The sequence below is a fragment of the Athene noctua genome, chromosome 4 (genome assembly GCF_965140245.1).
Source record: "Athene noctua chromosome 4, bAthNoc1.hap1.1, whole genome shotgun sequence".
Lineage (NCBI taxonomy): Eukaryota > Metazoa > Chordata > Aves > Strigiformes > Strigidae > Athene > Athene noctua.
Genome location: NC_134040.1, coordinates 4,816,774 through 4,844,590, shown reverse-complemented (window position 1 = coordinate 4,844,590; position 27,817 = coordinate 4,816,774). Strand labels below are relative to the sequence as shown.

Below are 27,817 nucleotides of genomic sequence, written 5' to 3'. Positions count from 1 at the left end.
TATGTGAAATGCATGCCAAAAATTAGAGCTGTTTAATTTTTTTTTTTTTTTTTCTGTTCAGTGGCTGCAATGAAAAATAATCACCAAAAAAATTGTTTCAGGTTGACACCATGTGTATTTCTTTTGGCCAAATTCATTAAACTTCCAGAAATAGTTTATGTTGACTCAAAGTTGCATTTCTTACTGGGGAAGCATTCATACGGGAAAGTTTACACTGCTTTTCTTTAGTTACAGGTTTTCCCTGAATTACTCAAAGCCACAATTACATAGAATGCATTTCTGTATTTAACATCCCAGGTGTATATTTGTTTAGGGGGCTTGTAAGACTTTGTGTTCAGCTGTATGGATTCATTGCATCAGCTTCAGAATAGCTCCAGAATTTTGCTACCATGCAAATAAACCACTACTTTTACCTGCCACCGACAAGCTTTACCCTTTATTATCAAGGCTATTCTCTTAGTGTTCAGATTTTCATCTGACACTGCCAACAAAATTTAATAAACTGTCTTATTTTTCAACAGAGTGCCCTTTTTATTGAAAGTTTCTACCGATTTTTCACAGAACTGACATTTTGCTGCACCACCTGGCCATTTTTCAGCCTTATATAGTCACCCACTGTAGATGCAAGTATATTTATCAAACAATCATCATCAATTACCTGAGAGTTCAAGCTTCACAGATATTTTATGCATTCATGAGATTTTTCAGGGTATTGACATGACAAAATACATGTCAATATGTTGTAGAATAGTTGAAACCGCATAGCCAAAAAATGACTTGGAAAAAAAAAAGGTCAGATTAAGTACCACTTGCTGCTGCCATTATCATTCTGCCTGTGCAGATTTCAACAAATAGCATTCTGGGAAGAAGCCTTTCTTTTCAAGAAGGATGGTCTCACAAGAGTCTCCAGACACAAAGCGATTTCCACAAATGATTAAGCATTGTCTCTCTGTCCCTTTAGATTATATGTGTTCCTGATAGACCCTTCTCGTCTTAAAATGTAACTCACTCATGTCAATGGTTGCTTTAAGAATGAGTTGCGATGCTAAGTCTATATTGTTAAATAAGAGAATGCCACTGAATAATCTCAGCTCTTGCATTACCTCTCTGATCCTCTTTTATTCAGAACTATAGATGCTGGATGAGGCCAAAAGGCTTGGACTTAACTCTCTGAGGAACTGCCAAAGGAACACGGATTACCTCGATGTCCATCAGACCACGAAATGGCAGAGCACAGAAAAGATTAAGCAGAAATAGAAATTATATTGCCTGATCAATCATAAGGAATTACAATAACCCTGATGGGTTACAAGTACAGATGATAAGCTATCATAAGAGCCATACTTGTGTAATCAATTTTAAAGACTAAACAGACCAGGTCAGAGATAAAGCATCCAAGATACAGAAGCAGATAAAGATGTTGAAAACCAAACCAACCAACCAAACAAAAAAAAACCCAAACCAAAAAAAGAATAGTGATAAATTAAGAAAATGTATTAAATTTTTAGTACAAACCATTGCAAAGCTTCACTTAGAACAGTCATACGTGTAAAAAGAGCAGTGTGAACCTCACAAGTACAAAGTTTGTAGGAAGTCTGGGGAAACAGAACATTAGAGGAAGCTATAATAGTGTTTACAAATACATTTGTGATGAGTTCTCTGAAGGAAGAAAAATAACTACTGCTTCATGTCCTGATAAGATTTTCAAATTAAATTTAGAAAATTTGTGGTCATTATGGGAACGAAATTCTTGAAACACCTTCCAAATGGCTCTGACACAGAGCTTGAAAGTTTCTGAAATTTACAATTAGAAATTGGACTGGAATTATAAGTTAGATTATGGAATATTTAGAGATTTTGATCTGATGATTTACTATTCTTGATGGTGTTTCTTGCACTTAATTTCTGTAACATTCAGCATATAAGCAGGGTTTTCAACACCACCTGTTAAGGCTTTTTTTTTTCCTTCTGTATTTTGACTTTACAGGCAGCCTCTTGCCCCTTCGTAGCAAATATTCTGCTCTCATGGTAAGTGCGAGATATCATACATCCTATGAGAAGAATTTAAGAAAATTCTGCCCTAAATGTCTTCTAACACAATGAAAGGCTCTCTTAAACAGACATCAAGATGAAAATAATAATAATTATCATGTAAGTATGACAGAGTTGCAGAAGGAGTTACAAACATGAAATTTAATTTGATCACAAGAACTTTTTGAAGATGATTATTTATAATATACATGTATATTCCTAACTTTATTATAAAGTTTCTTATAAAATGAAAGTTGAGTTTCAAATCACAATACTCTTTATTTGTCTCTCCTGCAAGCCTTCTACAAATCATCTCAGTAAAGATTAAATAACTCCCTCTTGTAAAATTCAGATTTCCATTTCTTTATGAACAGAAATACAGCTGGGCTGCTTTTTTTTTTTTTCCCAAATCAATATTACAACAAAATAATGCCGTAATTACATTATAGGATAAGAAGAACTCACAAGAACTTGTTTTTATGTATTATATTACTGAAAAAAAGGCAAACAGGAAGAATGAAAAAAGTACAAAAATATGTGCATAAAATGCTATAGAGAACAGGATCAGCAAGTTAAAATGTAGATTTCTGCCTCCCAGCTATAATAAGTGCTGTGAAAGACATCTTTATTATTTAATTGCATAAAGTTGTTTCGTCCTTTTTCTTTGACAACACTGGGAAAAAAAAAAAAAAAGGCCATCTCAAATTAGACTGAAACAGCATGGTCACATTTGGTAAAGAAAAATCAGTTTTACCATGGCCATATCATTAGATCATAGTACAGTTACGGTTATATCTCTGACCACGTGTACAGCATTTGTAGTTGGTATAATTGAAAAAATCGGACATAAAGACCCTTCTACAAAGCATGATATATTTACAGCAGCCCAAAGGAAGCAAGTATTATCTTAGATACTTTTAAAAACAAGTATTCTATAAATATTGCGCATTTGTAAAGAATGTGTCAAACAGTTTTCAATATATGCCCATCAATTTAATTATGTAATTTTCTTTGATAATATTTGAAAGCCCATACAGTGATTTCCAAGATACTGATTCAAAGATATCCACACTTCAGCTCGACAACTGGCATAGGAGCTTGAAGGATGGGGCCTAAATTCATGTATGAAAAATGAATCCTGAACAGAAGAAGGTGTGATAATACTCAGCTCTAAAGATAAAAAAGCGTTGGCAAAGTGTAAAAATTGCTGAGACCTTTATCCCTCAGAAGCCAAGGTGTATGGGGCAAGTGCCCTTTTTAACTGCTTTTTAATAAACTACTGTCTTCTGATCTTCGCATTGTAATAGATATATAAATTGTTTATTTTTCTTGAGGGGATGGTATTCTTGAGTTTTGCAATGGTATTCTTGAGTTCCTCCAGGATGTCTGGCAATAAAAAACGCCTTGGCCTGCTAAAGATTTAGAGCTGGAGCTGCTAGCCAATGGTGTTACAAGCCAGCCTAAAAGGTGGGTAAATAACAGAAAAACAACAGAACAATGGTACTAAGAAGAAAACCTCCTCAAGAAAGTGATAGTCTTGAGATTAAGTCTGTCAACCACTTTTAAGCACAATTTTTCAGTTCCTAACGTTGCAAGCCCTGTTTATCCTCAGTCTGTTTTCAACGATACCAAAAATTAAGAGCATGACCTTAGAAACACACTCCAATGAATTCCGCATGCACTACTACAATGTTATTTTGGCTTCCTTGTCTTAAAAGCAAATGTAAGTTTTCTAGGCATTTCCATCACTATGGTTCTCTTTAAAATCAATGCAAGTATCTTCCAATCTCATGAAACCATTTCCAAACCTGACCTCTTCATCTACTGCAATTACAGGATTGCAAACTGGCAGTTGTTAACTTGGTCTACAGTGTAAGAAGTTCTTAGAAGTTTATTTTATGGTAATAAAATCAGTTTAGCTATTTAAACGCTGAAAGTAGAGGTCAGCCAAGTTGCACTGTGTCCCATCTGTTGTGTTATAGTTACATGCCAAGATTGCTTTCCGCGCACATAAGATGGAAACAGGAGCATCTTTGACAGACACTGCAGACTAAAATAAGCTCAGAGAGCTCAAACAGGTTAAGATTCAACGGACCACAGGCAGTGACTGCAGGATATTATTCTTTTTCTGCAGATTAAAAGAAAATATTAGGGAAACATATCTTCAGCCTGCGTGAGGTGGGAAATGTTGATTCTCTCCTTGGACACACGTGCCACTGGTTGTCTCACTTTCAAAGAGACTCGAGATTATAGTGTTATTACAAGGGAAGAATTTGATGGAAATTAAGCATTCTGGGCTTTCATGAGCAGGTAATTACAAGAACAGAACATCCTCACTGCAAGTAACCAAGGGCAGAATTAGAAGTACACCACAGGAAATAGAAGTGACTTCTGCGGGAGAAGTCTCTTGCCACAGTCGTGATGTATCGTTGCAGATAGAGCTTCACCCTACGTAACTCAACATTATCTGTCTAAAAGGCATTTATTGCCACCTAGTTGTCTAGATCCCCACAAAGTCGCACAAGAGAGAAAGGTATTTTCAGAATCAATGCATCCCACATGTTTTGACTGGGACAGTAAGAAATACCTTTTATAAGTAAACCTCTCTACAACAATGACCCAGAGAGTGAAGACAATAGCCATCTAAAAGGCTAAAAGATTAGTCTAAGGCAAAAAAGTTGGACAAATTGAATTTCATCTTGTATATCAAAAACATTCTACTTATTTAAAATTAACCCTGGAAGTATACTATGTTTACTTTTACTGGCTTATATATAGAAAAGCGTAGGCTGTATCTAATGGCTTCTAAATGCTCGAAGCTTTTTGCTCACTTGTATCTAGTTTACTATTTTAAGTGATGTGTAAATAACAAGTCAACCAACATTCAAAAGATAGTACGGTTAAAATCTAGAAATTGGAACAAGGAGTGTGAAAGCCTCACTAATAAACCACTGGCAGAAATGAGAGTGATCAGATTCTGTTTCTAGATCTGTCACAGGTCCTCTGGCAAATTATTGGCAAATCATTTCACCTTCTAGGATGTTACCCACAAAATGAAAACAATACTAATTATTAAATTTAAAGAGCATTTTGAATTCAACAACAACAAAAAAATCTGATGTAAGGCAGACGTTTAGCACCACTTGGCACTAAAAGGTGTTTGAGGCAAGAAGCATCACCCAAATCCTAAAACAACCTGAGATGTTGTAGTTCTAATTATAAGCCTTGGATTTACACCTGGTTTATGGATATTGACACTGTGCCTGTGAAGATGGAGGAAGACTTATTTTACACCAACTAAGCATTTGGTTTTACATGTTTACTTATGGCTTGCAAAATGCCAAACATTTTTGTGTTAAACATTACAAAATAAAAAAAGAATAGCAACTTTTTTTCTTCTTTGAAGATGTGGGAAATTTAAAAGAGAAAAATCTTTACAAAGGTGAAAAAGACAGGTAAAGAAAGGGAATGGAATTGTATTCCCAAAAATATTTGGGAGGAAGCTTTTGTATTTGTAACTCACGCATAAAAATTATGAATCATTCTAATGCTTGTTACCAATTTGGGGTATATTTAGATAACACCTCATTCATTTGCAAATCAGCAAATTCAAAAATGGGGAACAAGATGCACGTTTCTTGGCAGAACTCTGAGTTTTACTAATAATAAAACTAAAGTAAAACAGGATTTTTTTTTTTTTTTTCCATGACACGTATGAGAAAGAAGGTAACTTCTGCAGAAAATGGCAGAGACAGAAAGATGTAAGGTAAGCCTTAAGGTAAAACTGTACTTGCACACTGCACTCCAGAGCTCCTACTGCTTTCTGGCTTTTTGCCATCTCATTCTCTGTACATCATTTCAGATGGGAAAACTGCTATCAGCGACTTTCAGAAATGAAAATATGTGGTGTGACTCAAAAGTTTCTCTCTAATCCAAAAAAGGGATGGAAAGGAGAAAATAAGATAGATTTTTACCTGGGGTAGAGCGGGAGGGGGGGAAATAATGAGTACTAGAATATTACAGTACATTTGGAAGATTCATTAACCTCAGTTTTTAATTGAGGAGACAGTAAATAAAAGACTGACTGAAAATAATCAGATTAAATTAATGATTTATGGTCTTAATGCTTTTATCTGTTGGGTTTTTGAAAATAATGTGTTGCAAATTAGTATAATTAATACTTTGCACTGATGCAGAACCTTTTGTATGAGTTTGTCAGTGATCTATTCATCATATCTATTTAACATTATTCAATGAAATGGGCAAAGATTACCATAATATTGAGATATTTGTGTGCAACTCAAGGTACAAAATTTCTTCTCTTACTTTCTCTTATACAGACTGCGAATGTGAAAACATTACAGCTTCCTACTTGTGTTATTTAAGGGTTTGACTTTAAACCTGTGGATGTCAAGGTCACTCAGTGATTAGTTCCAACAGAATGTACAATTAGGGATTTAGTATTTTACGATACTGTCAGAACAGTGGGCTGTAGCAGCTATTCTCACCATTTCTTGTGTAAACTTCAATTTTTATAACTTAAACCAACAAAATTACCAAACTTATTTTTTTGTTAAAAGGGATTTCCTTTGATATTGTTATTATCTGAGAGGGATAACACAAAGCCTCAGCTCTTTTTTGTTTTACATAAACTCTGCTCAGCTATATTGGCATCCCAGCAAGAATAATTACCCTGCTGAGGAAGTTATAATGAATCAAATAAGGTACCATTATCGCTTCTTTCCCATTTCCCCCTCACCTATCTAAAAACTTCTCCATGTTAATGTCTTTGTTCTTTTGTTAGTATACATCGCTGAGTGCCTTCATCTTCCTTCTGACATTATGGCAGTAGCAATTTTTGCAACAAGAACATATCCATGGGACTTTTCAGTCATGCCACAAACCGTGGTTTAAGATTTTATGGCTGCTCTTAACTGTTTCCTTGGCCACGGTAAAATTTACAAATCCCTTTAAGCCACAGAAGGGTAAGCATTGTGTGTTGGAAAGGTAGTACCTGATCTGCTACACACTTTTTATATCTATGAGTAAAATTGAACTTATTTTCATTACAAGTAGAAGAAAGTCATTTAACCGGTACTTCAAAGGATACGATTATGGAATTATACACTACAAGGAGACACGCAACACCACAATTTTTGGCTCTGTGATAAAAGAATCTCATTATAAAAGAATGATTTGACTTTTTCACCTAGATATAATGACCCAGGCATCAGGGTGATATCACTAGCTGGTAAGTCACTCATGTTTTAAAGGCCAGACCTCTATCCTACAATCCTTTTGACTGCGAGAAATATGGGCGCTGGTAAAAATCTTGACTTTCCCACCCTTCTCTATCTTGTGCTTTTCAAGCACAACGCATTGTAAAGAGATTAAGGCTTACAGAACCTCTTTTCCTGAACTTCTGAAGTCTCAGCAGCACTTCAGGATCATCAAAACATAAATTTTATAACCTGTGTACTGTGAAACTAAACCTACTGTTGAGAATACACTTTCATGCTAAAATCCTTTTCTCAGCTACTTATAAGTTTCTTAAAAAGTTGTCCTCAGGCTGAAGTTCCTCATGCTTGCTCTGAGGCTATAGGAAAAGCTTTCTGGAACTTTGAAGAAAAAAATACTTAAACATTTTATTTGATTTTCAGAAATCCAAGCTTGGAAATAAAGCAATAAAAAAGACTTTTGATGAAAAGCCATGAAGTCAATCTTCCTTTATTATCATCAGTATCTCAAAGGATTTTCTTCTGAAACATGATCCACACGTTTCTTCGTTATTCTAAGAGTAGCACAGTGGTTGCTTTCTCTCTGAAAACCTATCCCCAGATTAAGGTATAAAACCCATTTTGAAACACTGAGGAAACTTGTTATTAGGATTATAGTCTTTTACTCAATGATATCTAAGATATTTTCTGAATGAACTTACCATTGTATTTATCTAATGATGTATACCAGGGTTGCAGCCCTTTGGTTTTCTAATGTCTCTTCTCCATATCTGAGTGCAAGTTTTTACCTAGGAAAGTTGCAACTGAGAATATTTGCTTTCTGGATCCATATCTACCTGAACTGTCGAATTTCCTTGTTGAATCCATGGGCTGTCAGTAAGTTAAAAAAATAATGAGTAAACTAACTAAATAAATCTAGTCCCATACGTACTTGACATTCAGCAACAACACTGCAAGCACATATAAAGATCTTCGCTAAAAAATCACCCTAATACCTTCTCTTCCCCCAATAATCCTCCCAGACTCTTATTTCTCACTGCTTGCCATGTCCACTCATAGCATCACCCTAATTTCTGTTACCATTTCCCTCATGCAATTCTGTAGCAAAAGCTCCCAGCAGGAGATGTAAATTTTGTCCAAATAATAACTATCCTGGGGGAAACAAAGACAGGGTTTCTCTCACTCTGCTGGATATCTTGAGGATCTATTTTGACAGAAAAATATTTTAAATGTACACGAGCCAAGCAAGGCTTAGACTATATGTGTGAAAACATAGTAAGAACAGTTACTGAACTTAGCCAAAATAGCAAAAGGTGCATTTCATTACTGAAAACACCTGGAATTCCAGGAAAAGTCATAACACATTGATGTGACAAGATTTTTTTCATTCAAGAAAAGCCTCAAAACACTATGCCTACAGGTATTACTTCCATCTAGCAAATGCTAAGAAACAGTAGGACATTTTATGTTTGTACACAGACATACTAGCAGAACTGTTGGAAAAATACGTGGCATAGAGATGAGTCACACAGAAGCTGGTGCAGGGTCTGGAGCACAGGTTGTATGAGGAGCAGCTGAGGGAACTGGGGGGGTTTAGTCTGGAGAAGAGGAGGCTGAGGGGAGACCTCATCGCCCTCTACAGCTCCCTGAAAGGAGGGTGCAAAGAACTGGGGATGAGTCTCTTCAACCAAGTAACAAGTGATAGGACAAGAAGGAATGGCCTCAAGTTGCACCAGGGAAGGTTTAGACTGGATATTAGGAAGCTTTTCTTTAAAGAACAGGTTGTTAGGTGTTGGAATGGGCTGCCCAGGGAGGTGATGGAGTCCCCATGCCTGGAGGTGTTTGAGTAGAGTTGACTTAGTGCTGAGGGATCTGATATAGCTGGGAACAGTCAATGTTACATTAATGGTTGGACTGGATGATCTTCAAGGTCTTTTCCAACCTAGACTATTCTGTGATTCTGTAATTAAACTTTTGGAAGTAAAGGGGCTTATAGGAAATGACGAAAGGACCTCATTTAACAGCCTAAAGTTTAGGAGTTGTTTGATCAAAATTTTCAAGTATTTACGTAGATAAAAAAAATATAAGAAAGATCCTTCTTAACAACGGTGCAGATAAGATGTGAAACAAACTGTAAGGGCTAAAAAATATGAAATACCCATTTTTGGATTACAGATAGAGTAGTAAACCTTATTTTAGTATCATTGAAAGGTTTCTAATCAAAACTTGGGATGGAATTTTAGGATGGAATGTTCCTAAATAATAAACAAATCAGGTTATTGTAAATATACCAAGAGGCATAGACACAAAAGACAGTTTGTTGCAAGGTTCCCAGCATATCCCTCTGCCACAGGAACTTTGAAAAGCCCACACTAACAGCATCCCTGACCAGGATCCTTTAGGTTATAAGAATTACTTTCACGTTCACACGCTACCAACTAAACAGCTACAGTCTTGACATTGTAGTAAAAGCAGTAGGATATACCTAGGATGGGTGCATCATGATAAACACTACACTTGTTAGAATCTAGCTAAGGGGATACAGGGAAAAACAAAACAGTATAAGGTACACTATGACCCACACATTGCACAAGCTAACGTAGCACAGACACTCCTATAAATCTCTAGTGTACCTATGATACTAGCACTTGGAGATGCTGCTTCTTACATTTGCATACTTTGTTCCAGATTAATAGACTTTATTACTCAAGGGCCTATATTTGAAGCTTCGCCACATAGATCTCCATTGCAATCTTTTTAAAACCAAAGCTGCTATGACTTCTGTTCAAAATGAGATTTCGTGATTACAATTTCTTCTTTTACATCAGTTGAAAACTCCCTCATTTAAACATGCCATTCTGTCAAGTGTCTGACATGGCTTTTCCTTGGACATCTTCTGCTGACTTTTTCAGCAGGCACAAATTCTCTCCTTTTTTTCTGACTCAGTATTTTCCTGTAAATGCTCTTAAGTTTCCTTAGAAATTTTTACTGCTTATACTGAATTTTTTGGCTTCTTAAATAGTTCTAGACCCTCTATCTCTGTCGTGCATGCTGGAAATGCCTCAATCGTGGATGACAAATTTCCTTTCTCTATAGCAATATAAGCTGTTTATTTCCTACTTTGTCTTGAGTTTGGAATACATCACAGTTTCTTGTATTTCATCCTTTCTTTTATTCCCCAACATTCCCCTGATTTCTCATAGATTTAATGCTCTAAAACAGGTTATTTGATTAAACTCTTCTTTCTTACAGTGAAACCTAAGATGCATATGTAAAAGCAGTTTCTAATATTCACTGATTGAAATATAACCATGCTAATACATCACAGAACAAAGTCTAAGATGCTAAACATTTAAAATAGTAGTAAAATGTTAACCTGTCTTGAGTAGCAAAAATTAATCCAAACATATAGCTTCTAGAGTATAGGTTGAAGTACCCTTTTTAAAGAAATGCTGGGAAAAGCATCAGTTATGGTTAGGGCTTGTTACCAAAGACACAAACAAAACACTTTATAGACTAAGATAAAGAATGGGATTAGGAAGGTGGAGCTGTCTAGAAAATATCACCTTTTAATAACTAACATGCCAAGCACTTCATTCTCCCCATCTTCGAAAGCACTCATTCCCTTCAGATCCCAAAAGCTGGCAACTGGAGGTGGGAAAGGTGTCTGCATTACACAACACACTGAGGACAGTCAAACGAAATGAAGAGGTTAAGAAGTTAACGGATAGAAGCCATTCTGAATATTAAAACCACAAATCTTGAAGTCAACGCTAATGAAAGCGCCTCGCTCTGGGTTCGTCTTGAAAACTTATCCAGTGCCCTTATTACACCTGAAACAGGTTGAAAGACAAGGAAGCTAGTAGAATTCAGCTGTGACACTAGTTGTATTTCTACCTGTTAACATCCTAAGCATGCTAGTTCAAAGAGATAGGTGTGCTCAAAAGCAACTTTTGGTCCTTTTACCTCCAACTATGCAGCTTATTACAGACTGCCCTACCTGCTCTAACAAATCCTTCTGGTTGCTAGAAAGAACAGTCAAGGCGGGAGGGAAAGGTAGTCTCATAAGTGATGCACTGCTGACACAGGAATAAAGCAAGGCACATAATATGACTATCCGGACAGGCAGTTACCATCTTCCTTTATTAATCTCTGTCAAAGGTTAACGACACTTGATGACCTTTCGACTTCCAATCGCAATCCATTTTTTGGGGGTAAGAGATCACTTTCCTCCATGTTGCCAAAAACCTAATAGTTTGGTCAGTGCAAAATGCTGGTAATAAACTTCATCTGTTAAGTGAAGAGGCTTTCATATTTGCTGCCTAGTGAAAAGAAATATTAAAAAACCCCCAAACCTACAAGAAACTGAAGGCAGGTAAACTACACACCTGTCAGTATTGATTTCCAGCTGCTAAACAGAGTGGGCTAAGTAGTCATACAACTGGGAATTTTATAGCATATCATCACACAGATGCTATGGATTCATCCTGACAATTTGAGAGCAACGCCTCTGATATCAAGGGGAGAAGTAAAACTAGTTGAGAGTGTAATTAGGGAAGGCTTGTCTCTGTCTCAGGAGCTTCCACTTACTTTCATCTCTTCCCTGATATAAGAGATGACATGTCTGTAAATAAAAATCATGTCTATCAGAAGTTCAAAGTAAAAGGACATTTAGGTTCCAGAGGGCCCCTTCCACTAACAGGCTCAAATATTCAGCCCCTTAGAGGCAGCCCTTCCTATGGAAGACTTAGGGGCTGATTTCCACCCCAGATGCTCTATGGCGTCTTAGTGTACTAAGTTACAAATTCAAACAAATGGTCAGGAGGAGCTAAATCCCTAATTTGTGTAATCAATTAATTGAAATGGTACCAAGAACTCTTGATCGTATTATTAACAAGTTTTAAATCACATAGACTACTACGTTATTGGATTGTATGATATAGTAGACATAAATGGATACTAGAGTTTCTAGGAGTCATTTTATTTGGGGAAAATTTACCACGTGAATCACATAGCACAGCAGCGTGACCAGACTGAAGAAGTGAGTCCCTAGCTAAGCAGGTGCTATTCACTAGAAAAATATTTTTCAGAAATTACTCAGTGTTTAAAAAGGGAGTAATTGGATTTCATCTCTTTTACAGAGGCTGTAAATAAGCATGGTTAAAAGTTAATTATCTCTCTGAAAAAAAAAAAAATCAGCTAACTGGAAAATGTTGGGACATTACTAGGAATAAATTTTTCTACAAGAAAAAAAACCAGGTTTTTCTCATAAAAATAACAGAGTATACAAAAAAAAGGAATATGTTAAAGAATTACAGCAAAAAAATTGAAGAAGCCAAAGTACATTTTCATTTGTGAAAATCCTTCAGTATTTTTTTTTTCCTATGTTTAAAAAAAAAAAATAGTCATTTGCTAATGAATGAGGACCTATAGGAAATCAGATAATAGAACTAGCACAGAACTGGCTTCAGATGCATTCGTTGACGTGGAGATTCTGCAGCAAATTACCACTCACTTTTTTATTTTTTAATCTTTCCTTCTGGTAAGAAAAAAATAAAGAGAACCATCATTACCCACAGGTTGCTAACTTTATGTAGCATTTTCTTATTATGTACGTTACAGAAATACGTGTGAACAAATAAAATCCTTCAACCCTTTTGGGGTTGCTATGAGATGTAGAAGCTTTGCAATCTAAGAATAAAGGCAAAGGACAAATCAATGGAAAAATCATTACTCAGGATAATCCTAATAGTCTCACAGATTCTAGTGTGCTTGTTTACCTCGGTGTTTATTAGTGGAAAGAAATTTTGGAAACATAACCAAAGCAGCCATGAGATAAGGAAGCTCCTCCCCTTTCAGCCATCCTGGATTCCTGGTTTCATTAGAAACCTGCTAAGGGCAGATGTTGAGAGGTCAGCGTTCAGGACTTTCAGCATCTGATGTAGCCAAGTTCTCCATTGCCAAATTGTTTAATTTCTCCCATGTTTCCATGTTAATGATGCGGTTCTGCAATTGCTTCCTCCTGCAGCAGACTTCAGAAGTCTGAGATGGACTCATGTCGTCTGAAGGCAGAGATAGCTTCTGGACAACACCAAACTTTAAAACGTAGACATTGATTATTTTTTTAATAACCTATCTTCTTCTGGGACAGGTACACAAGAGGCTCAAAAAGTCACAAACCAGCAGTTATTTCTGTGCCTCACCTTTTCAATAAGGCAGTTTGTTCTCATTTCAGTGTTAATCTAGAAACCAGAAGATTAAACTGGCATAGATCCTGGTGGACTACCACTATCTAGTGGCCAATGTAAGTAAAAAAGCCAGTGTAAAGAGTTCACCGATGACGTAGCATTACCAGAAAGTTTTATCCTGAAAGACTTTGACTTCACTTTGCCTCACAGACATACGCACCTCCAAGGTGAAGACATGGACTAACTAGATCTGGCTGCAGCAGGGACTCCTAAGAAATAAGTGAAAAGAGTTCAAGTTTTTCATGCACTCATTGCAGATAATTGGACTTGTGGTTTTAGCTATCGTCAATATACTCATGATGTTTACTAGGAATTAAGAACATCTGTTGCCCACACAGGGAAGAAAGGCCTGAGATGGAAATTAAAACCAAAATGAGCAGATGAAACACTAGGACACAGAGGTAGCCCACAGCTTTAATTTCAAATAAAATCTCTCAACTTGAAGGGCTTGAATTAAACTAATCTATGACCTTCTTAACACTCCTTGATTAGAACCAAGGATTACTACCTTCTAAATATTATTTCTTACCTAGCTTAATGTCAACTAAAAGATACGAGAATAACTGATCAGTCTGTAAGAGAAAACCCAGGGACATATACATTTTTCATGAGGGAAGTTGGATACCGAAGCTCTAAAAGAATATTGACACTTTTTCTTCATTACCAGAAGCAAACAGTTGTATACTGTGATAATGCAGAGATGTGCACTTAAATAAAAAAGAATGGAACATTTAAAGTACGGACAGTATTTGTGAAATATATCAGCAGGAATACACTTTATTCCTTGAACTAAAGTTGCAGAAATAAACAAGCCAAATTGTTTTCTCTTAAGCTTGTTACTCTTGGTTTTGCTTATCTTAAATGAAAATCCAACTCAGTTCGTGAACTTAGGCAATATTTACAAAAGTACTAAGAAAACATTAGTATATATTCCTTAAAGGGGTCACTAGTACCTCCTAAAAGTGAGCTAGAGTGCCACACTGTAAGCTGTCAGAGCTCCATTGATCTCAAGCGCATTGCAGATTTACACAGGAGATCTTCACTCCCTAAGTCTAGCTTTGCATTTGTTATGAACCAAATGCTCTGCGTGCTTTTCTGAGAGACATTCCTGGAATGAAAAAATACCGGGTTGAATATTAGTTCTGTTACTGCTGATGTAAATCTAGGTTAAATTCACTGTCAACCACCATAGTAAAATTTTCTTTCACATTTTTTTTCCCCCCTCTCTCCTCTCATTACTAAATCAAGTTAAGTTGGGGTCACTGAGCAGGTCCAATTGCTCGTTTTGTGTGCTGTGCATACTAGCAGTGTGTTTTGTTTTGTTTTCACCCCTCCTGTCTTCAGTGTGCAAGCCTGTTTCTTCATTCATGATGGGAAAACATACAATCAATCTGAATTAGGGAACTAGAAATAAGAGTTCTTGGAAAATGAAGGGTAGCCTGCATCATATCTTATAAAGAAGTTTCCAACAATTTTTTTTTTTTTTTTTGCTTGACATTGTAAAATAGAAAAAAACAACGCCTAAATTTCCAAAAGTAACACCAGTATCCTCTTCAAAGTGGCAATTAGATGGTCAGGAGAAAGTTAATAAAGACTCCTGAAAGCCTAACAAAGAGACTATAAAACAGAAGCAGAAATGCTGCTGTTAGGTTTCATCTGCTACAAATTACTATCCAACCTTGTGATGCTATTGATTTGCTTGCACTATATCAAATTTTAATCACCATAAACCACTGCCTAACACAGTACTTCCACTAGCCAAGTGCTCTTAGAAAATAAATTTGATTATTTTGAGTGTCTCCAGAAATCTTTAAGTTTGTATGAGATGAAGCTGATAGATACATGTAGGCTCCACAAAATTCTTCATATAAATTAATTCATACAAAATTCGTAATGCACCATCTTTTCAAAAGATTATTTTTAGTTGTTCCAAATTTGGCACTGCATCAGTTCTTGCTAAAGAACAAAAATCCCCTTTATTCCAATTTTGTTGGAAATAATAATGCAACTGGATTTAACTCATGTAAATGTTCCCTGATCACCAAATAGTGAAGTCATTCCATAAAAATATTAAACTCCCCCACAACTTAAATCAATAGAAGAACTCTTTGGGGCTTTTCTCCATCCTTGTGAGGATGGAAAGGCTAATTCAATCCACCAATTTAACTAGAAGGCCATATAATCTGAATTTTCACAGTTCTTAATTGAACTTCAAACATGTTAATGCTTCCTACTGAAAGTAATTTAACAGCCTTGCTATCATGGCTCCTAAGAGTTTACTGGATGCTGAATTTCATCTCCCAGGAAGAACAGTTGGATTAAATTATTAGAATTTTGCAAGTAACAGTCCAGAGGACTGACAGTTAAGTCAAGGAAGCACTACAAAACAGAATAATAAAAATTAATTAATTAGCTGCCATGTAGTGCTTTGATAGATGCATTGAATAAATCTGGGCTGATTTATCAGTCAAGTGCCTTTGTGCGATAGGTATTAGAATTATCTGTCATTAACCTTATGCTACAAATGACAGTGCCTGGATACAGAAGTTAAATGACTTCCCAAGGTCACATTTGAAGCTGGCAATACAACTTAGGCATTTACTGACTTTCAATCATTAGAGATAAATTTTTTAAAAACATTAAAGGGATTCATGAGGTAAAGATCATGACCTTGAAAGGCACCTTCACTTCTCTAACTTCAGTTTCAGAAGGCAGAAAAGTTGAGAAATGACTGCTGAAATATGTTTGGAAGGAAAAGAATTAGCCATCCAAGCCTGGAATGATATCATCTAAATTATGTTTTATTTTATTATTAATTTTTTACCCCAACGATCTGTATGATATTTGGAGTCACTCTGAATGATTTTTCACCACAGTTAAGCTGGGTCTCATTCTTGAGATGCTCGGCTTTCTTGGACTCGGGAGGTAGCCTGAGACAAGAAGGCTTCCAAACATAGATTATCACAGATAAAGGGCCTCGGGTTTCATGGGATGACACCTTAACTCTGGGGTTCCAACATAACCCATAGACAATACTGGTTGTCGGTGAATATGCAGAAAAATGAGAATTCAGCTTTGGAGTTATTATTCTCAAATGAGGCATATCATAGCAAGTCAAGTGAAAAGCAAAAGACAAAATGTTATGATAAGAGGTGGGGAAGGAAAATTACATAAATAATGAAAACAGCTCTTAAGAGAAGATTTAAGTATTCTGCAATATGGACTATAAAAGAATGTTACCTTCCATAAGCCTAATTCTTACAGCATATAGTTTTGAAAATGCATTGGTTATGCAAAGAAAATTTTGCCATTTGTATTCATCAAATATCAAGAAATGCATTTTTTTCTATGAATGATAAAACGTAGCTTTTACATTAAAAAGTATTAAAACATGGGTTATTTTTCTTGACATTTTGATAGACTTTCCATTGAGCTTGGTAAGGCATCCAAGAAATTCAGATTCTGATTTTAAAATTAATGATTAATATTATAGAGTTTTCACAGTATTGGATTTGCAGTGTCAAATTCCTCTAACATAAGCAAGTGCAACTCCACATACTTCAGTGGAGCTGTGTTTGCATATATTAGCAAGCAATTCTGGCCTTGTGCCTGAGAAAGGATCTTACATTTCATAGTCACTTGATTATGTCTCATCTTTAAACCACATTTTACTATTTGCAAAATACTTGACCCACAAAACCAAAGAAGCCCATCTGCTAAGATAGCATTGTGCATCATTAAGTAAAAATGATGAAACTATTTTAAGTGCAAAATCTAGTGTAAAAGGGATGTAAATCCATACCAAATATTTATTTTCTCGTTCAGTCTGACAAACCTGAGACTTGGGTTTCAAAATCCCACTTGCAGGGGAAATAAATTTCTTCAAGATACTTTATTAACCAAAACAGAAAGAATCCTTACAAATAAAAAGCTAAGATCCATCTAAATGAATCCATCCCTCAAAAGAGTAAGGACAGGCACACATGCTAGTACCAGATGTCAGAGACATACAAGACTCAATTAAGGATCTACTTCTAACAGTCTAGAGCAACATAAATGAATTTTTTTTTTTTTTTAATTTTGTCATAACAGGTATTAGGGCCAAGATATCTATTGTTACTATAATCATTTTTTTATTTGTGGGGTACCCAAATATGACCACACAACGTTCAAAATCAATAACCAAACCCTAGTTTGGTCTAAAGTATAAGTCTGTTGTAATGTCAAGCTTATAAAACCAAAGCTAGATAACTATAACCATTCTCTTGTTGAGTTTCTTCCAGTTGAAGGTGTTGGTTTTTTAGTTGTTTTATTTGTCAGGGTTTTTTTGGGGGGAGGGGGAAGGGTGTGCATTTTTTTTTTTATTTATAACCTTTAAAAAGTATTTTTCTTATGTCATTACCTCTTATTATTCTTTTAATAAGGTCTACTTAATTATTTTAATTTTTTAATAACACTTAGACCTGTAATTGCAACACTTTTTTGCCAATCTGTGGAGGAGGGGACTGCTATAACACTAAGCCCGTGCATTCATTGCGTATAATGGGTAAGGCTACAACTCTGACTGCCACTGCAATATAACTATGAATATTGTGGAGTGGTTTGTTTGGGTTTCTCTCTACTGGCTATTTCCTTTTTCATTGCAACAGCTCCAGTCACCAGGCAGCAGTAACAAATCTTTGCATAATACAGAGGGGTCAGGACTGAAAGTTGCTGAAAGACCTGCGCTCCTCTTGCAGATAGGAGTAATAAACCTTACTGTTGGAGAACAGCTTGCAGAGAGCAAGGCCATGGGTCTCTGCAGGAGCTGATTGCAGCCATCTGAGGTAAACAAAGGAAAAACCCAGGGTACAGTTATGCTAACAAAGGACTGTTATGTTAACAAAGAGAGAAACTGAGGCACACAACGGCCTTGAGTATGATGGTAAACAACCTTGGTAAAAGGCAGGCCAGAAGAGGGAAGATGTTGTGACATATCTGAAATGCCACAAGGGGCTGGGATATTATAATGTAGCCTGTTACATGTGCCCAATAGATTTGTGAGTAGTATGCATGATTATTGTAGAGTGCTTATATAAGGGGTGATTTCTTTCAATAAAGTTGAAGCTTGCTCTATCATTCACATTGAATCGGCTGCTTGCTTCCTCCGCCCGCCTCACCTTACTGTATTCAGCATTTGTACATGGGAAGACTGAGCACCCTACTCCCACTAAATATACTCCACACACGTTTGTCAGGGAACTGTCTAGCTTTAGTCAATAGTAACCAAGAAACCCTTACTCCTTTCTTCAGCTCAGATACTAGAGAATTAGGACGATGCCTGTTTTAAGAACAGAAGCCATTCAAAGGTATAGTTCAATACTTGTCAGATCAGTAGTTTCCTAATAGAACTTTCCTCTGCTAAAGAACACATGGTATGGCTGGAGGAAAAGGATGTTGCAAAGGGGCTACATATTATTTAAAATGATGCTAGTATAGAGGAGTCAATAATGCCACATAATACTATCAAGAACATCACTGAGTTACATTTGTCTTCAAGAAATACAAGCATTTTTCATAGTTCTTGATCTGTTAAAGTGCAAACCGAGATGAACATTATCGTTATTTAATTAAAAGTCCATTCAATGAGCATCCAGGTTTCAATCTTTGTGTTTTATACTCCTCATGCTAAAATAGAGCTCTTGCAATATCACCCCTGAAGACTTGAAAATATAATTTATTTTACGCAGTGTGTCTCTTCAGAAAGAGAAGATGCTTTCTCTCTCTACACACACGTATATATGTAATATATATATTATGTGTATACGTACTATATATATGTAATATAGACCTTTCAAGAGTAAATATGGTCTTAAGGCTATGTTTTCTCTATATGTCCTTTGCCCTATTTTAGCTCAGACAAGTTCTTATTCTAGAGCAGCCTTTGCCTAGTACCAGATACAGTATTGAGAAGCACCTATTTGTTTTTTTACTCAATAGAGATTAAGATCTATTGGACCATTAGCAAAGCCAAACTGAAATTTCCTTCTTGTTGCTCATGACTTTTGACAAAATATTAGAAATACCATTTTAACATGCTCAATTGCTGTAATGAATTACTAAAATACACCACATACTCCCCTCTGCCAGTCACACACATTTGTTGTGCAATCACCAGGATAAAGTTGAACGAAACTCCTGAAACCTGTATTACAAAAGTGTTACGTCTAACTTTTCAGCCAGTATATGATTTTAATTCCCTCTCCTGGAGGGGCAAGATGGAAATTTAGCTGTGTCAAAAAGCTCACTTACCTCAACTAACTTGTTGGCATGTTCACGGAAGACCTGAGCATACTCCTTCACTTCTTTCTCATTACCACTTTTTGCGGCCTCAATGAGAACCAGTAACGGGACATTGGTCTCCAGGAATGAATCCGATATATGATCCATTACTGCCTTCCGTAGCTGTGACAAAAGAAAGCAGACTAGTAAATAAAGGTGCATTATCAATACACAACCAGACTGTACTCATTGGCTACTCATATTTAAGCATTGAAGTGTCACATCTCATAGCGCTGTATAAGAGGGGTTTTTTTTAATTTTATTTTTTTCTTTCCTCCAAGTTATATATTTGCAGCAAGCATACAAATATCAAATACTTAAGAGCCCAGGTTCTGTAAAAGCCCCCAGAGATTTGTGCTGACATACATCTAATCCTACTGGACAAAACGGATCTATATAGGACAACAGTGACTACCCACATAATACATTGTAAATTGATGAGAATTGAAAGCTTCACTCTACTTTAAAAAACAGTTCAGCTCACTTAAAAGTCAAATATGGATTAAGGAGCTTACCTTCAAGCAACCATTAAAAATATTAGCCGGAATATTTCTAAGCCTTCTCTAATTCCTGCACTGTATTCTATTCAACAATGAGTATTTCATTTAGCACATGCCTTTTGCTTTGCATTATCTTTCAAATACCTCCAACAGATATAAAAGGAAAACCTTTCTAAGTATTTTCCAGGTGAATTAGAAAACATACTACAATTTATTCCAAAGGAAGAAAAAAAAACCACCAAACACCCTACAAGTTACTGAAGATTAAACACCTGTTATTTCATAAAAACATCTGTTTGAAACAATATTACTGTAAGAATGATGTCACTAACCTCTTCCTTGCTAATAAACACTAATTAACATCAAACTTCACTAAAATTTGAAAGACAACAAGAAAGATGACTGAAATCTTAAGTAATTCTTCCCGGAAACTTAGTTGCTCTATTGGAGCACGGATCAGAAACACTTTTAGTATGTTTTCTCCAGCTTTTTGGTTGTTAAGGATGAAAAACTGGGGACTCAAACACAACATGCTGAGAGCTATTCAGCCTGGAGGACTGGCTAGCCATTAGTCTCCTTAAATCATGCATTTTTAGTTAGATGAAACATGGGGAAAGGTAATTTTCTCTATTCTGCAGTCCAGACTAGAAAGCTCCAGCTAGACAAGGTATCATCAAAACACCCAATCATACTGAACACTGGTATATTGTTAGGCACTGTAAATACATGATCCAAGATGCATTTGCTGTTTGACAGCAGTAATTGTCAGCTCTATTTGAATAAGGAGAAAGCTAACTTTGACTATTTCCATTCAATCTCTGAGTGGCGCAGTAAAAACAAGCAAAGCAAAATAGCATATACGTGCTTGTGTGAGGTACTCCTTTTATTTCTGTCACAACTAAAGCAGCCAATGTATTACGAATAGCAATTCTTAATTCCCTTTAAAAATGAATTCTACTCAGATTCTACCTGGAAAGTATTTTTCCACTTCCAAAAAATGATTAAAGGCACTCAGAATAGCTTGTGCAGGAAAACAGAAAAAGAGGGGGGGGAAAGACAAAAGAAAGAGAAGAATATATGAAAGACACCTGCCAACACTTCGGAAGTTGGTGTGTGGTTGCTACTACACACTGTCACCTTTTAGTCTCTTTTCTTCTCTTAATCTGCTGATATCCACTTGCTGACTCTTATTTTATTCTTCTATTGAAAGCTCTTTCAGACCATCCTTCGGGCCTGTTTGCACAGCAACTTATACAATGCGACTCTGATCCATGAAGAGTTTTCGTCAGTATCATCTCAATACAAAGACAAACCGTATTTTTTCTCCAAATATATCAAAGCATTGCAAAGACAGAGAAAAATACACTAAGATGTTAAGTGTCAGAATAGTGCACCCCCATAGCACTCTGCATGATATGGCTGATAGATCTCCAATCAGTATTTATATCAGTCCTTCCCTACTAAAGGGTTTCATCTTTAGCCAGCATTAAGGGATAGATCATACTTGAGAGGGTTCATCTCACATTCACTTAATCACCCTCTGCAGATTTCCATCTCCCAACACTTGCTGAGAAGCCTCACTTCAGCACCTACAGTTAAATTTTTTGAAATCCATCGGACCAAAATATGCCAAATGGTGGCGTTTCCAAAGGAACTCATAAAGGTTTTAAAAAATCCCATGTGGCGTCCATCTTATTCTCAGGGAAAATCCTTAAAAAAAAAAATAATCCACTTGCTCAAGTTCAATTACTTTATCGATAAAACCTACCATCCACTGCACTGAAAAAAACCTATTTTAAATGTTTAACGAACAGATATTTTTCTGTTTATATCATTCCATAAGGAGGTATCTGTTTCAAAGTGTTGTGTTCAATAAACTAGCAATTCAGTTTTTAAATTGGGGTTAATGTGGTATTGTAGATCTGATTATAGCAATACGCCCCATGGAACTGTAAGAAAAGATGTTTAAGTGCGCAGCTTGTTTTCATTGGTATTAAATACCTTCAGTCTACAACCACATACTAGAAATCCATATAAAATATGGTAAAATATCCATATAAAATATAGTAAAAGCATCAGCTAATCAGCAATTTGGGGTTTACCATTGTAAATACACAGTAAAGTTATATCTGAATATAAATGAGCAAATAAAATGGGTATCTTGTTTCTAATGGAAACTGTGTGTTTGTTTCTGCAGTTTCAGCAGCTGAAAAAATAACTGAATTCTGACTGTCATGGGTTTGATAAATATAAAATTAACAAATTGTATTTTCCTACGCCGTGTTAATGATAGATGTCAGTAGCATATTTCTAACCCTTCGTGTAAACGTGCATTCTAATTCCTTTAGAAATTGGTTATCTGAGTTTTAGGACGCCCTTGCATTGAAGTTGAAAGGTACAGTTAACAGTTTTCATATACGCAAGAGACCACAAATTTTGCTATCCATCACCACAGGCTATAAAGAATGACTTGACAAAATAATTTGATAAATGTGACAGGAGTATAAACATAAGACATTCATCCAATAGCTGAAATGGATACATGACAAGGTAATATTAATTGCACAAGACAAGACATTTAAAAGCATTAGCTCAGCATTACCAGTCTATTTGATCCAATTAGGGCCATTCATCAAAGTAAATAACTACTGGAAAACTAATCTTGTATGTTCCTCTGCATACTGCGACAAAGTCCAGTCGAAGCGATGGCTTATGCACCCAGAGATTTTACTGTTTCACACAACCAACATCAGTTCAGAAGGGAATGGGAGAAGTCTGTCTCTTGAATTTAAATGGTCACAAAACACGCAGCAAAACCACGTCAAGCTTTATTCTAAAAGCACCATGAGATCTTGCACTTGTGCATACATCAACAAATGTCTCTGCAATGCCTTAAGTTACCCTTCATTCTGATGCAAATTTTATGACAGAAACTATTGCTCATAAGACAATGCTTTAGGGTGTTGTGTTGGTTTTTTTGTGGGTTGTTTTTTTTTTTTTTCCTCCCCATTGAGTTTTTAAATTAGAGATTACTTCAAAGCGTGGGTAGTGTCCACTACATGAAACCCCATTTGGTAGAGGAAAAAGCACATTAAATAAAGGTCTTGCTTAATTCATTTTGTCATGAAGTCTATTAATTGACATATAGCTAAAAGAGTACTAAGTTTGCCAGACCAGCACAAAGATATGAAAGGAAAACATCCAGACTTGCAAATATTTTTAAAAGTCTGAATGGTGTACCACAAGGCAGATTTGATGTCTTTCCAGTTCAGTCAATTTAGTCAGTTTATGGTGCACAGAGTCAGTTGATGGTTTTGATAGCATCGTGTTCTACTGTTTTAAGCACTATTTAGGGCTGTTTTATCATAGTTGGTTCACAGCTATAATTGAGCTCAAAGAGGTTAAACTGCCCACTGAAATGATGTTTTCCATGGCTGTACAACAATTTTAGAACCAAAATGTCTCAGTGATACTTACAGTTTTAGTAAAGAATGAAATGTCTTATCCTGACAGTGGAAGGTAAAGTCACAGCGGGAGATTAATGACTCTAACAGAGTGATAAACTTTATAAAGACTGGCAGTATAAAGCTATCTGTAAAAAAAGTTTACCAAGGAGCACCTTATTCACCATTTTATATTTAATATGCATTACAAGTGGAATCCGACTCCAGTTTGCTGCTGCAGAGCGCTAGCAAACAGGTATTAATTTAATGGAATGAGATGAAAATAATGCCTTCTCCAACGCAGTTAAAGTGTGTCTCCACCAATATGTTGTGAAATTGAGTTCTGGAGAATAAGACAGTGACAATTGGAAGCTACTGCAGTATAGTGCTAAACAAAGTCCCAGTTGATTCTGCACATCACAACCCATGAAGATGTGACAAAAAAAAAAGTAGACTGTAAAATGTGGGTGCTAATGCCATCAATTATGTCTTGATTAAGCAGTGAAATGATTAACATTTAAAGCCTGCATCACACTTGGACAACCAAACTTCAGATTTCTGGAATATGCTACATAAAAATATTTAAGATTTGAGCCTAAGCTAAAAGCACAGGAAGAAATGCTGTTACAAAGACTGATCACACTTCAGCATATATTTTCTATTGTGTGTGCGTTTTCTTATCTCTAAAGAGAAACTTCCCTTAGTCAGGAAAATTCTAAGGAAGTATTTACTAATGGAAAGCAAGCTGAAGTGACAATTTTTGACCAGAAATTTGAAAGACCGTAAGACACACACAAAAACATTTCTCCTAGTCATAATCACTACAAAGGATTCCTCAAAATGCTACATGTCCATAAGCACAGAAGGACCTAGTTACCAAGTACTTAGGTACTTAATACCCATGGATTTAACTTTGTGCGTGTGATTTATCAATTATTGTGACTTTGAAATTTTATACTGCTTTTTCAAAAAACCACATTTTTTTTTGTAAGACCAAGCCTCAGGCTTGCTAACAACATTAGTGCAGCTATATAAAGGCAGAGAAAAGTTTATAAGCTTGGGGGACAGACATCCACATACTGCCCAAACGTGAGTATTATCAGGGCAAGAACTCTGTCTTGTTTCATGTCTGGCTAGAACAATAAAATCCTAGTGCTGACTGGTGTGCTGGGATAGTACCAAATATTTCTATTTCTAACAATAAAGAATGATGAAGGGCATTTAGAAGTAGAGAACAGTTCAGAGTTTACCACCAATAAATGTGGGAAAAACAGGAGGACTGAAATACGGGTCAGGACTGTGTAGGAGAAGCATTAGTGAAGTCTAATTCAGAAATGAAAGACAGTGATCAGCTTCCTCACCCTGTATGAGCTGGGAGGGTAGAGCTGTGACAAGGAGAATACGAAAGCATGAAGTTGCATAACAGGACATTACATGTAGGAACAAAGAAGGAAAATACTGTAGGAGGTTACCCCAGAAGAGAAGATAAGGGATAGGACTTTGAAACATCCTTGTGAAAATCAAGGAGGACTGCAAAGTGTCAAAAATGTCACCAAGACTGTAAGCCTAGAGGGTCTGATGCAAAAGGGGTGTGACAAAGATCAGTGTAATGAGGAAGAATAAAAATCATGGATTAAACTGAAGACCACAATGCGTTGTGTATCTTCATGCATTGTCTCAGTCTCTGTTGAAATTATATTTAAAGTAGAGTTGATTTGAAGATTTATGTTTCTTTATAAATCCAGTAATTTAAAAAAAAAAAAAAAAAAAAAAGGACAAAACTTTTAGGGAGGTTAAATAGCTATTTGGCCACAAGTGGGAAGGATGTTGACTATGAAACCCCTTCATGAAGTTAGCGTCACTATGATAAGCATGCATAGTAACTTCACTTAAAGCAGTTAGATCAAATAATCTCTAAAGGACTAACAGAGTAAACATTATACGTGTCACACTTGCATTTCCATCTACTCCACCTGCAGGAACAGGCTGGCATACTAAATATGATCATCAGCTTCTCTAAGATCTAGAGATTTAGGCCCAATGAAAGCTGATGACAGCTGTCTTCAGCAGACCTATCTATTAGAGTTCCAGATCATGGCTGAAACTAGATTAAAAATTGATTGTGTTCTGAAAAAATGGATTTCTCATCATCCTTTCCAAGAGTCACTCAAAGTCACAAACTGATCCTGCCCCATGGACAGAGATTATTGATATCTGATACTATCAATTATCATCCATACCTTTCAAAAAAGCCCTTACTGCATTGAGATCACAGCCTGGGTTTTTTTCCTTGCATTTGTTTTTATTTTGCTCTGCTTTCTTCTTTTTTCTTCTCTTAATTTCTACAAAGTAAAAACTAAAACCAAAACTTTTTATATTTTGGGTCGCTTAATAACGAGAAACATTCAAGATGTTTTATGATACTTCAGAAATAATGTTACTGAACAGAATTAATGTCAATTAAGAAAGAAATGTAATGATGAAATCTCATTTGGAAATTAAATTCTACCTACTTTGCCATTGTTCATAAATCCATTAGGAGGACAGAATTATAGAAGTCTTTGGAAAAGGACAATATTTTCCTCTACATTTGTAGTGCTCCCTACCTCATGCTACCACATTATTGATATTGAACATCAAAATTTGAAACTATCTTTTTGAATCCAAGCTTCTGTAAGTTTCTTTAGCTGATGTGACTACAGGTGATTCTCTACCTGTCACTACAGAACAGTGAATGCTTCTATATGTAAAACTATCATCAACAGAAATTTCTTGGAATATGTTTTTGGTTGGTTTGGGGTTTTTTTTTGAGTAGCAAAATTCTACAGTTCTGCTGAGTTTCTCCCACATTTTCAGTGTCTCTCATTAAAAAGTTTTAAAAACTCCATACTTGTTTCTTTCAGTGGTTATAGAGTTAGGCATCTTCTAAAAGTTCCTGCAGTGAATACAAAGATTTGATGAAATATGTGAGCTTTTCCAAAGACTCATTATTCGAGGAATAATAGACAAACTACGTGCAGTAATCTACTGTAACACAGCATAGTTGCCACTGAGTTTTGCCTCATAATTCCTCACAAGCCACTTTAAAGGGCCAACCCTCTGTGCTCATAACGTCAGTTAAAAAAAAAAAATCGAGTCCCTTTTACAAAAAGGAAAAGCAGCTATAGCTACTATACCCTTTGGATTTTGTCAGACAAAAATAATCCATCATAAGTATTATGTTGCAGATCAAAGTTTCCTTCATTTTGATGAAAACTTTACACACTGTAGCCTTACACAAAACTACCTGATATGGGTATAGTTCCCTGAAATATGGCACCATATGTGCACCAGTAAACATTATGTGTAGAGTAAATTAAACCGAGCCTTATAATTAGGCTATAAGGAAATTACTGCAGACCTGAAAGAGTAAATCAGCAGTATTAAAACACTCTCCATTTCCTCTGAAGCACGTCAGAGCACCATAAAAACCTCAATGTCACAGTGATAAACATCTAGAAGAAATGCATTTTTGAGGGAGACAGACACATGTGCATTCAGATAGGTTCAAATCAAAATTCACAATTAAGTGCAATTTAAATAACAGTTCATTGCCTCTAATTTTTTCAGTCAGATTTTTAGACAATTTTCTAAAACTCCTTTCCTAAAGTCAATACTCCAGTTAGTCTACCAAATGCGAGCAGAGAAAAGGTGGGTGCAATACTGAACAGTATGGAAGGGGCTTACAGTTCTTTCAGTCTAAGCTGGTGATATTTAGAGCGTGCCTACTTCTGTTGCTTTAAGGAGTGACTATAAATTCAGTGGAAGCTGAAAGAGCAGAGGACTTGATAAAGTAGAGCATTACTATCTCTGCTTTGTAAGCCAGTACTACACAAGACTCCTGTCTAATACCTTAGAACAAGCTGCTAGACAAACCCAGTAGAGGAGTACTGGTGTACACGCAATGCAGCACACCCATGTTAAATGAATATAAGAAATGAACATGTAGTGCTGGCACAGAAATAAATTATTAGCATTTGATAGACTGCTTTCAGAAA

General features: G+C 36.0%; 1 protein-coding gene across 5 annotated transcripts in view; it reads right to left on the bottom strand.

Moving 5' to 3' along the window:
• The window catches only part of CTNNA2 (catenin alpha 2), a 526,704-nt gene that overhangs the window by 93,341 nt on the left and 405,546 nt on the right, over nucleotides 1–27,817 (bottom strand). For all 5 annotated transcript variants that reach the window (XM_074904290.1, XM_074904291.1, XM_074904292.1 and 2 more), the window contains one exon: nucleotides 19,808–19,960. In XM_074904290.1, the coding sequence (XP_074760391.1) occupies nucleotides 19,808–19,960 (153 nt within the window). The remainder of the gene's footprint in view (nucleotides 1–19,807; nucleotides 19,961–27,817) is intronic.